This window comes from Empidonax traillii, unplaced genomic scaffold (genome assembly GCF_003031625.1).
Source record: "Empidonax traillii isolate 1590-97213 ecotype Southwest subspecies unplaced genomic scaffold, ASM303162v1 scaffold1471:size203803, whole genome shotgun sequence".
In the NCBI taxonomy this organism is placed as follows: Eukaryota; Metazoa; Chordata; class Aves; order Passeriformes; family Tyrannidae; genus Empidonax; species Empidonax traillii.
The window spans coordinates 133,990-151,270 of NW_020956664.1; the positions used below are offsets into that span (position 1 = coordinate 133,990).

The 17,281-nt window shown below is 40.2% G+C and overlaps 1 protein-coding gene across 2 annotated transcripts in view; it reads right to left on the reverse strand.

Annotated features, from left to right (window-relative positions):
• Positions 1-305: 305 nt before the first annotated feature.
• The window catches only part of LOC114070207 (mucin-5B), a 46,098-nt gene continuing 29,122 nt past the window's right edge, over positions 306-17,281 (reverse strand). The window contains exons 26-49 of one of the 2 annotated variants that reach the window (XM_027907453.1): positions 16,996-17,124; positions 16,522-16,606; positions 16,279-16,316; positions 15,082-15,237; positions 14,177-14,242; positions 13,731-13,823; positions 12,798-13,039; positions 12,022-12,199; positions 11,481-11,731; positions 10,883-11,066; positions 10,208-10,400; positions 9,375-9,553; positions 8,784-8,853; positions 8,511-8,632; positions 8,085-8,116; positions 7,496-7,673; positions 6,373-6,477; positions 5,691-5,731; positions 4,965-5,087; positions 4,134-4,229; positions 2,756-2,884; positions 2,162-2,201; positions 1,376-1,499; positions 306-827 (exon numbers count right to left, since the gene is read on the reverse strand). In XM_027907453.1, coding sequence (XP_027763254.1) covers positions 653-827; positions 1,376-1,499; positions 2,162-2,201; positions 2,756-2,884; positions 4,134-4,229; positions 4,965-5,087; positions 5,691-5,731; positions 6,373-6,477; positions 7,496-7,673; positions 8,085-8,116; positions 8,511-8,632; positions 8,784-8,853; positions 9,375-9,553; positions 10,208-10,400; positions 10,883-11,066; positions 11,481-11,731; positions 12,022-12,199; positions 12,798-13,039; positions 13,731-13,823; positions 14,177-14,242; positions 15,082-15,237; positions 16,279-16,316; positions 16,522-16,606; positions 16,996-17,124 — 3,029 coding nt within the window. In that variant the 3' untranslated portion in view covers positions 306-652. The remainder of the gene's footprint in view (positions 828-1,375; positions 1,500-2,161; positions 2,202-2,755; positions 2,885-4,133; positions 4,230-4,964; positions 5,088-5,690; positions 5,732-6,372; positions 6,478-7,495; positions 7,674-8,084; positions 8,117-8,510; positions 8,633-8,783; positions 8,854-9,374; positions 9,554-10,207; positions 10,401-10,882; positions 11,067-11,480; positions 11,732-12,021; positions 12,200-12,797; positions 13,040-13,730; positions 13,824-14,176; positions 14,243-15,081; positions 15,238-16,278; positions 16,317-16,521; positions 16,607-16,995; positions 17,125-17,281) is intronic. The other variant, XM_027907454.1, reaches the window with a different exon arrangement.

The following is a 17,281-nucleotide window of genomic DNA, read 5'->3' on the forward strand; positions in this document are numbered from 1 at the left end:
TTTGATGCTGGCAAATGATAAAAAAACCCGGTGAGATAAGGATCCCAATGAGGATGAATATATTGGTTTTGTAGTGTGCATGCAAAAAACATGGTTTTACACTTCTGATAGAGTGCTCACTGTGCTGAAGGAAAACAAAAAGCACCTTGATTTCCTCTTGTGAGCCAGTCATAGCCAAAGTAGGTTCAGGACCACTGGGGAGAACACAAATGTGGCCCGGAGCCGAGTCCTGCCTCTGTCTGAACTGCAGCTGTGGAAGTGATTGCTGTTTCTCTTCTAAGGGAAATGAAGTGATACATGTGGTTATGGTTTTACAATGTGCACTTTCTTCAGGCGGGACTTTTGAAAGGCATCACTGTCTTGAGAGTGTCTGGCAATAACCTTAGTTTATACACCAGTATGGGATTAAAGACATTAGCCACTTTGCCCCATCAGCAGCATCACTGAAACAGGAGAACAAGTCCTCTTTGAAATGCAGTTTATTCTACAAACAGTTAGAGTAAAATCTTAGCTAATTTCCATAACTGCATATAATACAAGAAAGGAAAAGCGCTAGTATGGTCATCTGAAGGTTACTCACAGCAGTTTTCTAAACTACTCACTTGCTAGGGAAGGAGTAAATGAAAGATGAAATGTTTCCTTTTGTTTACACTCATGTTATCCTCTTTGGGCATTTTGTTTCCACACATCCGCATTCATCTACATACACATATGTGAACTGGACCGTCTTATGCTTAGAGCAAACCAGTTCCACCTTCACTTTGTGACTTCTTTTTTCATGGCAGCAAATGCATTTGTGTTCCATTTCATTGGTCTCCAAGGAATACCTATAGAAATTAGGTTTTTCATATCAGTATGTTGCCTGTTATCTTCCCAAGCTGATCCGTTTGCTACTCCAAATAGAAGCACTTCTAAGGAGCAGAGGAACAAACTTTCCCATCTATTTTTCTGCTTATTCATAACAGCCTTTCCTCAGGATGCCACTGGCTATGCAGGGCCAGATCCTCTGATACCAATGGGGAAAATCCCAGTAACTTTAGTGGATTTTGGATTAGGCCTATTTTGGCAAGACAAAAAAGAACAACTCATGCAGAGAACACAGGACAGGAAAAAACTTCAGTAAACACCATGGCTGTTCAAAAACCACACAAGGACATATTTAAGAGCATGTTTAATAAATTTAGCTGATGTTTTTCCAGAAGAACCTGTTTTCCTAGCTAAGGTAAGGCCCTCCTATCCTACCAAATACATTGCTAATGGCTGCTGTTCTGCACTCTCAGTTTCCCAACCAGGTCCTTTTAAAAAGCAGCCCACTGGTGACAAGAACCCAGGAAGACCAGCCATGGGAGAGGATACAGAAAGGTTTCCTACTTACACAGAATAGGTACTGCACATCCCTTCACAAAAGGGCACTGGGACTGGAGCAGCTGATTTACAGTTGTTGTGCACGATGTACTGCTCTTTCACGTTGCGTTTGCATTTGTGGGGCAGGTCGATACCTGAGCAGAAGAACACTTCTGTTAGACCTTCTCAGACTGGGGAATAAATATTTTGAAAGGTATCTGCTAGTAAATCAGGGGTAGATCATCCTAGTAAAACTTTTTACAGTTCAAATGCATAACTGAAACCACAACTGAGAGTGCAAAGAGGCAGCAACTGAGTAAAACAACTTCCCACTGGTCCAGGTACTTTTCTGCTTGTGGACTAGCTTTATCATACAAAGATACTGTTGAACCAAGATCTAAAGGAGACATGAAGGGTTCAGGTTTTACTAAAATTGCTATAAATTACATTTGTGACTCTATTGCAACCTAAGATTTCTGAATGGATGGTACAGAAAAAAAGACCTTCCTTTCTATGCAATTTTCCAATGAAACACGAAGAATATTTTCTACAATTTTTTGTTTCAAGACTATTTGTCAAGCTAACAGTATTCCAGTTACTTAAAAACACAGAAAAGGAGATTAAAAAAATTTAATGTCCCCATTAAAAGAATGTGGCAGATTTTTAGGCTCAGCTGAGGTAAAAAACAGTTCTGCTGCTGTAAAACTGTCTTCCAGTCTGTGGAAACTGCAGTCTCTCAGAGCATGCAGAAACAGGACTACAATCAGAAAGAACCAAACAGTACTGGAACAGAGAATCAGTGATTTAATGCACTCACATGTCTTACAACAGCCGTCTGAAGTCACATCAACTGTCCCCTGTATTGAAAGTAACCAGAACAGTTAGGTAAGATGCAGGTATTGCTAAGGGGAGAGTAGCAATTATGAGAGTTCCGTTACATTCCCTTATCTCTAATCAATGCAGATCTCTCATCAGACCTATTTGTGTACCAATTACATATAAAACTGCTTAAAAAAACCTAAACCAAACCAAAACAAACCATCCAGTAAGGAAGATTTTTTAAAATTTTCTTAAAACTTTATACCCTCCTACAAGCCAGGTTAGATATCCTGGCCTGACTTTATGCAGGTCTTATCGAAGACACCTTGCCACCTTGCTATTGCCCTAATATCCTTCTCTTTCAAGTTCCAGTGCTTATCCCACAGCATTGTGAACTGTGTGGGTTTGTTTGCTTTACTGCCATGGCACACTTCATTCAGGCTGAAAAAGCACATTTCCTTCAAACAAGGATGATCAGCTCAGAAAGATCAATAAATACTAAAGCGACTCATGCAAAACAGTAAAGATAACTCCCAGGCCAGCAGCATTATGGCTCACACCTGAAGTCTTTTTCTGGCTGTAAAATACTTACTGGCACACAGTTTGCTTCTTCAAATGGTAGGCAGACTTTTACTGTACTAGTCAAGGAAAACTGGCCCGCTGATTCAGTGCACGTGTACTGAGTACAGTTATCATATGGATCTTTATAACTCTTTCCAACCTGATAAAAACAGGAAAAAAAACCCCAAGCCAATATAATAAAGTGACAGAAATAGAATACTGCAACAGTAATACAACCAATGAACTGGCAGAGGGACTGGGTTGTTCATATTACTCTGAAAGGGCTGAGATGTCTGCAACTCACATCTTTAAATTCTGTACCAAGCTCTACCTCCACCAGCCTATGCAAAATCCCTTCTGTTGCCACCTAGGGGGAAAGAATGAGAAGCTGGTAGCAGAATGAGCATAGAGGTATAAGCAGAAATGCCAGAAGGTAGGTGTCTTACTGTCTGTGGGCTAAAATATACACAAAAAGAAAAACAACTCTTTTAAAAGGTTTGAATAGTTTCCTCCTTTAGTAGGTGGAAGAAAACAAAAAAGTGTGAACAAGGACATAAGTCTTTGCAACAGAGGTTAATGGGTAAGAGCAAAGCCTCTTTATGGCAAGATAAAAATTGTATATTGGAACAGGAGAATCTAGCTTGCAAGATTAATTATCAAAGGATGAAATAGAAAATATGCAGAAGAGCTACCAGAGAAGCAATAGCATGCAAGAAAATAGTCACTGTTTGAAACAGCATCATTAACCATTCACAGGAGCAGCAGACTGTAATAAAACCAAAGAGCTGGAATCATGGAATCATAGAATCATTAAGAGTGGAAAAGACCTCCAGGATCAGCAAGTCCATCCTTTAAAGGCTTGGTCCATGACTACACAACTCTACACTCACAAGACATGGTATATTACCTCAGGGTGATACCAAGTCACACTACACTACAGCAACTATGTCACCTTATTTCTGCCTCAGCAAATTCAGAACTAGTGGTAGTAGAGCCATATGAGCTTGCTCACACTATTTACCCCATATGTTCAGGGAAAGAAAATAAAACTGTTTCCAGATTAGAGCACTATCATTTGAAGCCTGTTCATGTATCTCTGCAGGAGCACTATTACACAATGTCATTCCTTCCAAATTCTTTCTTGCTATTCCATGTCAGGATAAAGGGAGTGGGGAGGGGAGGAACATGATTTCCATTCCTACCCAAGATACATAATTTTCAACACACTAGTGCCTGTGAGATGCACGCAGCAGAAAGCAGCTGCATAAACATCTACTTTTACTGTGGAAACACAGATATTTTTACATCTCCTAGAGATCCTCCCAGCCTTAAATGCATGACGCTGGGTGAAAAAATGCTGAGGTCTTTTTGGTAATTCAGTCTTGTGTGGAGAGCAAGGGAGTGCTTACCTCAATAGTCACATTGCCAAACGGAAAATTTGCCACACATGCCACTTGCTGGCACTGGCTGCAGCACTGACCCTTCTCTTCCACATAGCGAAAGCCCTGTGGAAATAAAGTTTCCATTTAATCCATGTTAACTGATGTCATAGTCATGAAGCATCTTTGGATCAAAGTTACACTGAAGATGGCAGAGGAAATGAGCCAATCTCCTGGTTTCATCTTTGTTGTCTTTACAAAATTCTTAGAACCACTTTAAGCCTGACAAGCAAAGCTGGTAGTTTTTCTCCCTTATTGAACAGCGACTACTGGACACTTCAGTTGCCATGAAGACCCTGTCATTGGCTATGCTTCTTCTGGCTAACACAAAAGACAGGTGAGATATATTAATTCAGCATACGATTACTTAAACATTAATTCAGTGCATGATTACTCTGCCACCAGTGCTTGGTCTGATATCATTATCCACAAGAACTATTGCTGTCAGACATGTTAAGATTCCCACCCCCGTGTTTTAGGTATCCATTGGTCTCTCAGTGGGTGTGGGTGTGGGTGTGGCTGGCTTCAGGGTAAAGGACAAAGAAAGGTTTTGTCCATTTGTAATACTGGTGGTGGGTCTGGCCTTATCTGGGCATGAATGAAAAAGCACCCACTGTTTATATTCAGTAATAGACTGAGCTGGTTTTATGCTGATTCTCACAAATACTGAGAAATTGCTGAGTACTCTCAGCTCACAAGTACTAAGAACTGTATGGAAATATAAAAAAAAAAAAAAAAAAAATTCTGGTTTCAGAGTATATCCCCTCTACAGCCATTGTTTCTGGTTAAGGAGGTGCTGACCTGCTGGCAGGTGGTTTGGCATTTCACGGGAACACACTGGATGAGGTTGGTCTGTGTCTCGAGATCCTGCTCATCTGTGCACACACAGTTCTCACAGGAGTTTTTAGGCACTATTGCTCCTGGCTGGAAATACAGGGTGAGAGAGAATGCAGGCCATGAAAAGAATTCAGAGGGTTCTAGAATAAACATTCCCTTGGACTATCAAAAAATTAATGCTTATGAGGTTGATTTTTGGAAGAACTTCCTGAAATGAGTATTTCCAGATCTCTAAAACGTCACAATTGGTATCACAAAATGAACACAAGGCTGACACTTCCAAGTGCATCAATGACGTCAAATGAGTTATTTCATAAGTTCCATGCATCGCCTTTTGCTCAGTTTTACATAGAAATTAATCCTGCAACATTCAATGAAGTTTAAAATTTGTATTCAATCATAATTCTGACCTATTGACTCTAAAACATGGGTAAGATCTCATTTAATAAGCAAGTTACTAGTCTCTAGCATTACCTATTCAGTAACCTATCACAGAATCACAGATTGCTTGGGTTTGGAAAGCAGGTTATCTAGTCCACCGCCCATTTCCAATAGTACATAAGATCATTAGCAGGAAAAATTACAGGCCATAATCCTGCTTTTTGTATAAGTACTGGCAATATCAACTTCAGAAAATTCTGACCCAGGTAGCATTAACTTTTGGAAGGAAGTGTCTGGAAGAAGACCTACCTTAAATTCAACTCCTTCAGAAACACATACACCTTTTGGTACTGTAAGAACAAACAGAATGAAAAGGATGTGCTAGGAATGATGCAAATAGTTGCTGTAGTCATCTCTGAATTGTGAGTGATTTAGAGAAGTCAAAGAGTAGAACTCAATAGCCCACACAAAAAGGGAAAAAAAGTATATAGTACATGGTGCTAATTGTTATTCAGAAGCCCACATATTATTCAGAAGTTCACATCTGTTTAGATGTTACGCATGAAGTGGAAGGTAATTCTATATCCTGGAATTTTCCATAAGGTAAAATCTATTTACCTCATGTGTTTTTTTACCCACATTGAAATTACTTGACCTTTTCTTCATTGTTAACCACCTCGCTGGTAACAAAGCCAGTGGGAAGCTGGCTCGTGTGTGAACCTAGAAATATAACTTGGCAGCAGAGTTTCTGGATGGGTTCAATTTAACCATCATTCATTATCTGATCAATAGCTTACACTCACTGAATAGTGGCTACAGAGAACCTACACCAGTTACTCCAACTCCAAAAGAAAAAGGAAAAAAAAAAATTACCACTTGTAAAGGCTGATAGGGAAGGGAAGAGGCTATCGCTTATGACTTTACCTCATTCAGCAAAAAATTAAATAATTCAAGGAATAAATAAAACACCTTCAAGAAACAAGCTACTTACTACAGGAGAAGATAGGACAACAACCATCCTCAGATATAGCAACCACTGGTTGGAAACCTAAGTCACATCCTGTTTTGTTGATAATGCAGGTTTTTATATCACATTCTGCAACAGATAACAGAAAAACTAAGCCAAAGCATCCCATCCAGCAGCATTACTTGCAGACAAAGCTTGAACATCCAAGAAATTGTGTAGAAATAGATGATTCTTGCACCACACATTTTTGGAGTTTAGGACATGTTCAGGTATCTCTAATTTTTCAGTATCTCTCTATATTTTTTTCAGTATCTCTAATTTTTCTGCACTGTAAAGCTCTTCCTGGGATATATATTTATGGCCCTTGTTCCTGCTTCTCTTCCCCTGCTGAATGTCATCTCTAAAAAAACTAAACACACTTAGACAAGTGCCAGGGAAACAAGTTGGAGTAAAGATAAATGAATCTGAGAGTGAAAAAATGAAGAGGAAGTGGATGAGAGCCAAAGATGCAAAGGTTGGGACATGCAAGGCAAAGGACCTTGACAATGTCCACTGCTCCCTTAAGGCATCCAAGGAGCCTAATGGACCTCTTCCTGGTAGGTTGAAGGGATGAGGAACAGAAAAAACATCCCACTACCATTACCAGGATCCCCTGTCCTGCATCTTGGTATAGGCGCTGGGAATGGCCAGCATTAGGAGCAGACTAGTCCTGTGTTGTGGTGGGCATTTGGGACTGGGAGGATGAAAATGCAAAGGTGAGGGCAAACATATATCAGGAACGTCCACAGGAAGCCTTAGGGGAGCCTGAAAGATGAACCTATCCTCCCTTAGTGGAGGGGTCTCTGTGAAAGGATCACCCTTTCATCTCAGAAGGACAAGAACCAGAGGATCCTGTGAAGCAGGTGGTCCAAATGATCCAGGGGGGATATTCCAATGTAAGTATCTGTCAGGTCATGGCACTAATTTAGAGTACAAGTTGGACCAGAGGAGTTCTGTTCTGATAGCAAGAGCTCCTGGCACGTAGATAGAAGAAATGACCACTTCAGTGTGTTTATTTGAATCTGGTATCCTTGGGATACCAGATTTCAGTCAAGGATGACTGCTGAAGGCATGATGCCACATTATGACATATGAATTATCTACTCACCACAGACAGTCTCTGTGCAGCAGGGGTCATCCAGACGTGGTTTTATTTTGCGTACAAAGCCCTCTTTTGTGCAGTCGATGGGTGGAGATTTAGCACAAGGGCGGGGGAAGCAAGAGATATTCAAGGTGGCTTCATCACAAGTACAGTATTGACAGTCATGCTCCCAAGCCTCTCTAGGCTATGAAAACAATAAGGATAGGAGTTCAGAGAGCAAAAACTAGAAATGTTATATCAATGAATGCCTGCTGCAAGACAGTATAGGGCTGAGTTCAAATTCCAGAGGGAGGAGAAAGGAACAGTAAGAAAAAATGCTATTACTTGCCACTTTCCTTTGCTAATTTATGTGTTTCCAGGAGGGAAGCCTGGTAGTTCTACCAAGAAACCAATTCCCACAAACTGCTATTTCTGCTTCTGTGCCTCAAATGATTAAAAAACTTCTGCAGTTAAAATCTGCTATTTTTGTTCCCAGTGTCTTTGCAGTTCACTGTTTTTTAAGCTTAGAATTAAAAGAAACAACTCATGCAGCCATTTTTACAGGAGGTCACAGAACCCAGATATAGTATAAAGACAGTATTTTCCTTTCTCTTACCTGTTTCACTGACCCATCTTGTGCAGTGCAGCCTATAAAATGAATTACATGTTGCTTTAATGACAACTGAACCGGGGGAAACAAGAGAAGCAGGAAGACAGGAATAGAAGGAAAGTCTTGAAATCTGAGAAACAACCACAAGGAGGAATCCAGAGTGCAAAGTCACAGACTGTATACCCAAAAAAATCTTCCAAAAAAAATATTCTCCCCTTTGTTCTTTTGAAAGTTGCACCTTCTGCATAAGAACAGGCTGAACCTGAACAATCTGAAATGCTTCCAGCCTAACTAGAAACAGTCAGTATCAAGGTCTCCCCCATTTCCTCTGTACCCAAAATATCCCCCTTAATGTGCACTTCTAGTCAGGCTCTTATCCAGTCCCCAACCCCCCTTCCCCCTTCCCATCACACCATTTAAATTACTGCTTACCACAAACAGAAGCACAAATGCCATCATGATCATTCAGCAGAGTTTTCCCATCAGGACAGTAGCATCCCTCAACAAACACTGATGTGCTATTTTGGGAGGGGAGGGTGTCCCTAACGACTTCTCTGCACAATTAGAATATAAACAGGAATGAATGAGAGGCAGAAATGTAGCCCAGGGCAATCAGACACCTAAATCCCATGGGAACGTGAACTTCAAATTTCCCCGGCAATTTTCACATCATGGACTTGAAAAATGCCTTGGGAAATGACCCACCTGCTGAAGCAAGTTTTTCTTCTTGCTTCACCGCATGGCTTGTACACCTGATCCCGAGGACAGATGGCCTCTGTGGAGCATTGCAACACACAAGTTAAGAAGTCCAGACCCACGTGTACCCTCCAATGCACAGTGGGCAAAGCACCCACGCTATCACAGCCCACATCTCGTGGGTCCACGCAGCCCAGGCTCCTGCCCAGAGAGGGAGTCCCTGCATAATCAGCAAGAGGGGCCAATGGATTCAGCAAGCTCTAGAGACAGTACTGACAGTGCTCATCCCCGAATCGCGGGGTCCCCCTGAGCAGGGCAAAGCACGCAGACAGAAGCGGTGTGTTGCCATCTAGTGCCGAAGCTTTAGGAAACACACCGGACTCAGCTGAGCTACTCAGGAGAGAACACGGGCTTGTTTCCCCATTGTTTTGCATCAGTTCTGGAGTGGAACAACCTTTTTATTTGTTCCTGGTTTTTTTTCCCAGGTCCAGAGCAGCTCAGAAAAGGCTGAAGCCCGATGATGTGGAGGAATATAAACAAGCATGTAGGTGAGAAACAGACCAGACTTGCTTCACCACCAGCAGTGTCTCCCAGCCTTACCACACTGGCCATTCGCCTGCCTCCTCCAGTCCACGCAGACCCCGTGGAGCCCGCACAAGGCTGCGTACGTCTGCATGCTCTGGCACTCGGTGCTGGGGTGCTCTTCTGAGCACCCACTGGCCACACACGCCTCATAGTAGGGCTGTGGGGGGACCACGCCGTGGCACTCAGTCAGGGTCCTTCACAAAGCAAGGAGACAGACCTTGGGTGACTTTCAAGAAAGAATTCAAGAACCAAACCATCCCCACCCAGGCAAAGCCTCAAGGTAAAGATACAACTACAAACTGCTCTAGTAGGCAATATGCCCACACAGCTTAAATGAGCTTTACCTCCCATTCTTTACAATGCTTTGAAAGCAAGCACTTTTATGTTAGACTGCAACCTGCAAAGACTCCTGCACAGCTCATAGCTATAAATCTATATGCTGACATTTTCATATTAGCATGTTTATACACCCTGTTTTAAAGCACAAAATTATTTTAAAAACAGACACACACGCTCACTATATTTTGACTCCGTTCTGTAAAATTCAGAGCTCTCAGATAGTGAATCATAGCTAGTTCCTTGTTGGCTTCTCCAGAACTGACAGGCAGAGGGAGTGCCAAGCGGCAGACACTATTAAGGGAGGACTGATTTTGATGATGCAGCTGAAAACTATCTGCCAGTCTCAGGAACACTCTCACATCAGTTCACTGCTCAGTTTCACAAGGTATGCAAGACTTCATATTTTCATCATATCCTATAATCAGTTCACCCAAGCTCTGTAGTAAATTGTCTTGTAAATAAATTGTCTTGTGGACTTTCTCTTCTGATACCTTCAGGAGTTGCCTTACCATATGATTTTACACAGATTAGAAGGCTCACAGTGCTGGTGATCCTCAATCTTAGTTGGTTTTGAGAGACCTGGATTGCAGTATCTGTTGGTAGGATATGGTACTTTCCAATCTAATGCCATGTCTTTGAAGGATTCAATAACTTTACCATTCCTCTTCATAGCATCATCAGACTTCTGGTTGGTGCAAGTACCTGGTAACAATATCAAAGCAAAGTGAAAATTCATGGTCAGCTGATGCCGATGAAGCTGTTTTTAGAGAACATTTGGAGGGAAGTTCCTCTCCTTGTGGGAAGGTAACAACATGTGGGGTCCTGGATAAGTTCACAAAAACTTTTCATAGGAAGAGAAGGTAAGAAGAAACAGTGGCTCTGTCTAGGATAGGACTGTCCAGACTTTTTTATGTTCCTATATGGAATATATATCTGTTCAAGAGCAAGGGCTTAGAAAAAGTCTGCCTCCACTCACCAACAGACTGCAAACAGAATGAAAGGATGTGACTTAAAACTCTATCTCCTGACAGTGTCTTTCCACTAAATAGTGATAAATTTATTACAATTTGTGAAAAATAAAAATCAGTGGAGTTGCAAGCATTTATAGATGTTTATAAGGGGATGAGTGAAAGAAGGAGGAAAATTTATTGCATTGATTATTGTCAGTTGATAAGGACACTCACCACATAGTCCCATGGTATTATTATAAAACTTTCCAAAAGGGAGTTTTATGTAAAATGCAAGTTGACTGTAGGAGACATAAACCTCTAATTCAGGTATTTCAATTATGGCATAAAGTCCAGAACTGCTTATCCTGATACCATTCTTGGAAATGTCTGGAACAACTTTTTTATTGTTAAACAAGATCTAAAAAGAAGAGAAACAAAAAGGTCTCTATGAATACTCTTCTGTTAAGTAAGGTTAATGATCTGTGCAACTTGAAAGCAGAGCAGTACAAATTTGGACCTTAGGTGCACTAAAGTAAGTAATTTAAGCAGCCATTTAGGCAGTTTCTAAGATTCTTTTTAATATGTCATAATTCATATTTGAACACTCATATCAGGATAAACCCCACAATTTTCAGTTATGTCATAATTTTCTGGATTTTTAGAATATAAAAATAGCAAAAAAGGGAGAGAGAAAACAATGCAATTACATTTCCTACCCATTCCATATTTTACAAGCTTCATCCTTTGTCATGGCAGGACATTTGGCAGTACAGTAAACTACAGCAACTACAGCAAAATAATATTGAAAATTCATTTTAATACAACACTTTACCAAGTTTGTTCTTTTTCCGTGCTCCATTGCTTGTGTCAGAATGACAGTAGAGTTGGAGTAAAAAATGATAAGGGACATTGAACAAATTGCTCCATCAGTGGCACCACAGTAGTAGTTGTCTATGTGAATCCAGAAATTGTGAGAGTCAGGATGAATTGACTTCACAAGGACATAGGTGCAGTTTTCTTTAAAATGATAATATGTTCCATCAAAAGTCACGTAATGCTCATTTCCCCATCCACTGCAAATACCTGGAAGACAGAGTGACAGTCTTCAAATTTGGTTTATACACTTCCTGCAAGTACAAGCTGCATTTAACTCTTTTACTTGCTTCCAGTGAGAGCCAAAATAACCGGTTTCATAAAGAAAAACTCGCCTAACAAGTGCGCTCTTATCCACTTTTAACGGCCGATGTTTTAGATGGCATTTCTGTTCCATTGTAACCTACTGAAATAATATGAATATAATACAGATGTTGACCACATAGACTTATCCTTCTTGGATACATAACATCAATTTCAGGAATTCTTCTACCACTTACATTGACACTCAAAGACTTCACAGCACCCGGTTTCATCGTAGTGTTTCGTGAATGGGAAACCATTGACACAGAGTTTCAGCTGCTGAGGAGGGCAAGTCATGCTGGACAGTTTGATATTGTTTCCTTCTCCCAGGCAAGTGGCAGTCTGGCAGTGTCCAAAATTCCATGTTTCATTAAACTATTGATGGATTGGGGGAAAAAAAAAAAAAAAAAAAAAAAAAAAAAAAAAAAAAAAAAAAAAAAAAAAAAAAAAAAAAAAAAAAAAAAAAAAAAAAAAAAAAAAAAAAAAAATAAGGAGAGGCATATAACAAAATAATGTAACAAAATCTTTAAAATCACACACAGCAACTGTGTTCTATTCAGTTAATTGTCTAGCATGGCAAGAGTCAGTGCCTACTCTGTGTCTTGAAACCAGGCAGTATGAAGCATAAGCAATCAACAGAGCCTTGATATCTACTTTTTGTATAGGACTAAATATTAAGGTCCTGACCACTTCCGATCATGGGATATGGCCAGATGTGATCTCCTAGTCTTTGTTCAGCTTGGGAAGCTCTGCCCACATACAATCATTTAGATGTTTCAGGTGAACAGAAAAATCTTCAACTTATTCTCTTAGTGGGGGTTTCTGGTATAACTCTAAATCATCTAATTCAGCCACAAGTATAGTCCAGCTCTAGTGATGGATACCAGCATCCGAGGAGAACACCAAATCTTGGCCGCAGACAACGTATGTATGATGAGTGATGAAACACTTGGACTTCTTCTAAGTCTCTCACCTTTCTGGGAGGAATGAGTGCAAGACAATCGCTCACAGGAGCCCTTGTGGAAGCAGGAACTTGGTTTGTTGCACTGGGAGTAGATGCTGGTGGACAGGTTTCAGAATCTGGATCACAGCTCTTGAGGGTCTCAGCATGACCAGTTTTACACTCTGCCCAAATTAATTCAATCTGACACAATTTATTGCAGACAGAATAAGCACAACGATCTGATGTATTCACCGGCAGAGAAACATTTTCTCCTGCAAGGCCAAAACCCAACTAATTAGCACCAGACCGTACATGAAAAGTCTCATTCCCGAGGCCTATGCATCACAGATCAACTATGTACTTAGCCCTGCATTTAACTGTCTGGGTCTGCCTCTACCCAACAGCCACATTCAGGTGTGACTGTCTCTCTGCAGCACCTTGAATTTAATGACTAAACTGGAGCTCAGTTCATCCAAATGGCAAAGGCTGAGGGAGGGCCACAAGTGGCTAATCTGAAATTCTGCTCTTTAGTGCATTAGCAGGAGCTGAAAATGCGTACAAGAGGAGAGAATACTCAACACATCACTGAGTGCACCTGGGGTCTTCATAAACAGAAACCAGAAGGTAAGTGGATCAGGAGCTACTAACAGATGAAGAATAGTCTTTCCTCCCATTTTTGGAATATTACTGTGAGTTACAAGCTTGTGTTCAGCAGCTTGGGATTCAGGTCTCTGCTGACATTAGCTGTAAGTTCCCTTACTCCAGGGATATTCAAACCAGAACAAAGTTATTGAATGTGAGAGAGTTGTAGTTCTGAAGCTGTTAGCTACAGTTTAAAGACGCAACAACTTCTGGTAATGTCTGACTGCAACAGGCAGAATGAACCCCTGCTGAAGCATCTTAATCTAACAGTACATCTTTCCACATCAATGGTGCAGAACAAAAATGTGCATGGCTTCTCACCCATTTGTATCAACTGCCCATTGTCATTGCAGAAGCAGGGAGTGGTTACCACTGGCAAGGAAGGTGCAGATGTTACAGTCTGCGTATGTGGTTCTGCAGGAAATGAAATCAATTAATGTTCAAATGCTCTGATACTCTACTTTCAATCCCTAAGACATCTATTACATTCTTTACAACCACATAAAAAAAAAAGGAAAATATAATCTTTTTTTTACCCCCACTACATTCTGTACATGTGCACACTAAAACCATCCTCTCTGTATTTATATACACTCTCTCTATTACACAGTGTGGTGCTATAATAATACAAACACACTCCTCCTTGTAGGGAGTTTTTTATACATATATATATATATATACACACATACATAAAATACAATTATCCCCCCCCTTCTACTGCCACTTATTCATTCCAGGTTAAGGTTTCTAATGCTGCAGTACTTCACCTGACTTTGCAGAGGTGCTTTCCAGCAGCATTCCATTTGGCTTTTCTAAGCCTTGTTGCAAAGAAACTGTTGGTTTAAATACAGACAGATCATACAGACATTTTACTATGCCACCTACACCTACACTCTGCTTTCAATAATCCTTTCCTACCTACTACTTCGTTATACTTCTTATTCCACTTGTTAACACTTTGCAAATAGCAAACACACAGAGTCACTATCAAGTCTTTAGTCCCTCCACTCATGTGAGTGGAGATGCTAACTTTTAATTTTCCTTGTAGTCTTTGCATAACTTGCTACCAACATAATACATTTTTTTTTTTTGCCACTTATTTTTATTTGCCATAATCATGTGACAAAATTTCCACTTTTATTTCTCTCTTTTTACTTTCTATTTTCTGCTCTTTCACAGTCTCTTCACTCTGCAACTTATCTTTTGGAAAGGGAGATAACTGCCAGCCAGCTTTATTTTCATGTTTCAGTGACCCATTTGAGACTCACTTATTCCAATGAAGAAAACAGTACAATAAGAACTATACTGTGATACTGGTGATAAGAAGGAGAAAAACAATGTTTAGGTGTATGAAATATTGAGACTAACACCACCGGTGTCAACTATGATATGCCCAAAATTATTGTAAAAGCTGTACAGAAAAACTACTGAATCTCTCTGTTCTCTCTTTACCTCACTGACGGTAAGATTAGTAAGAATCTATAAAAATTACACTTTTGGTCCTCACTACAAGATCCACAAGATCTGATCCCTCATTTTTGAAACTTCAATAGTCTTAAATTCTTAGCTTATCCTACACACGCAGTAGGAGTCTTTTCCCAAGATGGATGGATCTTACTACCATTGCAGACTTCCACAGAATCAGCACCAAACCTCTTAAGAGATCCAGTACCTTGTGCTGGTGTAGATGGTGTTCTGCATGTCCTAAGTGTTTTAATGATGTCTCCATTAGGGCCACAAACAGCTTCACCGCACTCCATCCCATACACGTAGCTGTACACAGTTTCATTTAAGGTGTAGGTCTTTCCATTGTAACAGCAAAGGCAAACTGAGGCACCAAAAGAGCAAATACCACAGTCACAGAGCACACTTGAGATATAAATACAAATTAATAGAAAACCAAACTCTGTGTTTATACTTCTGAAATTCACAATATCAAATATGAGTTACCTGGCTGGAAAACTTTCTCACTTTCTACTTAAGAAGCTGCACTGGTAATCTGTCTCATTTATTTTAAAGTGGATTGGATTTTTATAGTTGCTAGTGTTTCTTGGAATCAGCTTACATAGAGAAATAACTGGCTGCTGAAAGAATCAGAACTGGTATTGCCCTAACCCCACAGGGAATACAGGTGAATTCCCTTTTGGCAGGGAATGTGAGTGGGATTACTGCCTTGCCGAGTGACAAAACACGGGCTCAGGAGGTGTTGCACAGCTGTTTCCACCCACTTATGAGAAGCATGCAGTGATGAACAGTTTCATTTAAATACATGAGAAGCTCTACAGATTTTGGAGAATGTATATTCAGGAACCAAAAGAAATATATCTATTATTGCAAACCTGAAAATGTGGTCTTTGCTGTGTCACTTTGCATTTTGGGATGTGGTTTCTCCCAGATATGGGAGATGAACTAATATCGTAGTTCAAGTGTATCCTTTAGGCACACAAATGTATCTGTCATAAGCTAGCTGTCTTAGCTCATTTTATGAAATTAAGGGACAGGACTTCTACCAGATATGTCCTATGTCTAAAAGTGCTTATTTAAACAGGTACCATGAATGGCCTGCTACAGACTAGTGTCTGTTTTCACTGACTACCAAGGAGGTGTAAAAGTGGGAAAAGTGTTATTTACCTGGATAGAATGAATTCCACGTCATACCTCTCTACTTCCTCCCTCTGACTATCCCCTTTAGACAGTTCCAGAGGTCAAAATATATCTTTCTGTATCAAAGTATATCTGTACTGCTCTGCAACCACCTATTAAACTACCTCTCTGGATTCCTATTACCAATATGCTTGCAGTAATATATGATATTGGGTGTTTCAGTCCTATCATTGCTCAATGCATGGTGAAGATGGTGAAAAGTTACCTTTGGAGTCTTCAGTACATAGTTTCTCTACAGGATCACTGAAGATAAAGAGAAAAGAAGACTTGTTTTATTGACTTGAATCAGTAAATGGTATAGCAATGTCTGCAACAGTGCCTGCTTTTACATAAAAACCTGCTCCTGGAGGGTTTAATAATAATTGCCCCACCTATGATCAGTCACAAAACGTTGCCTAGCTTGTTCTTTCCAGTCCTATTCTACCTTTCTCTCCATCAACTGACCTACCATGAAGTGCAGTTGGGGAGGGAGACACACTCCCTGCTCTCCTCATCAAAATATGGCTTGTCAGGACTACATTCTGGGTAACAGCCTGGAAAGTGAAAGTAAGCAAAGCATTCTTAGTCTGCATTTCACAGATACAGGAAAAAACATAAATACCTCTATCAGATGGAGATTCTATTCCAAAATGAATGTGATTCCAGTATGAATGTTCTTTTTACTACCAAAAAGCTCTAATTAACTCTGTCAAGAGATAATTATTCTTTGCAAATTTATATTGAATGGCTTCTTATTCCTCCCCATATTTAAAAGCAACAGGCAAATTATGCTCTGAATGGTACCATCACATGGAGAACTAGCCTACCTAGGCATGGTCAATGAGCTTCTGGGGCAAATGGGATAACCTTTCAGTCACCTGATGCTTAAGACATTTAAAAGCAGACTAGTAGCTATTAAAAACTGCATTAAAGGAAGAATTACCTTCTAGACTATACAGCAAGTTCCCACATTTCCCTTGTGGGTTCCTGCAGGTCCTTAGACAAGGGGCACCACAGGGTTTATAGAACCATTCATGTTTGTCAGGTGGATTGTAATAATCACAGAACACAGCTGGAACAGAAGAATAAAACACCTGTAGGTCTCAGACACTGGACAGGGGTTATTTTTAAATCTTGCTTAAAAGCTTTAAATAAGATAAACAAGATTAAAAAACTTATTTAGTCACACACGCGTGGCAATGTCACTGTTCTGCTCTTCTTTATCTCCT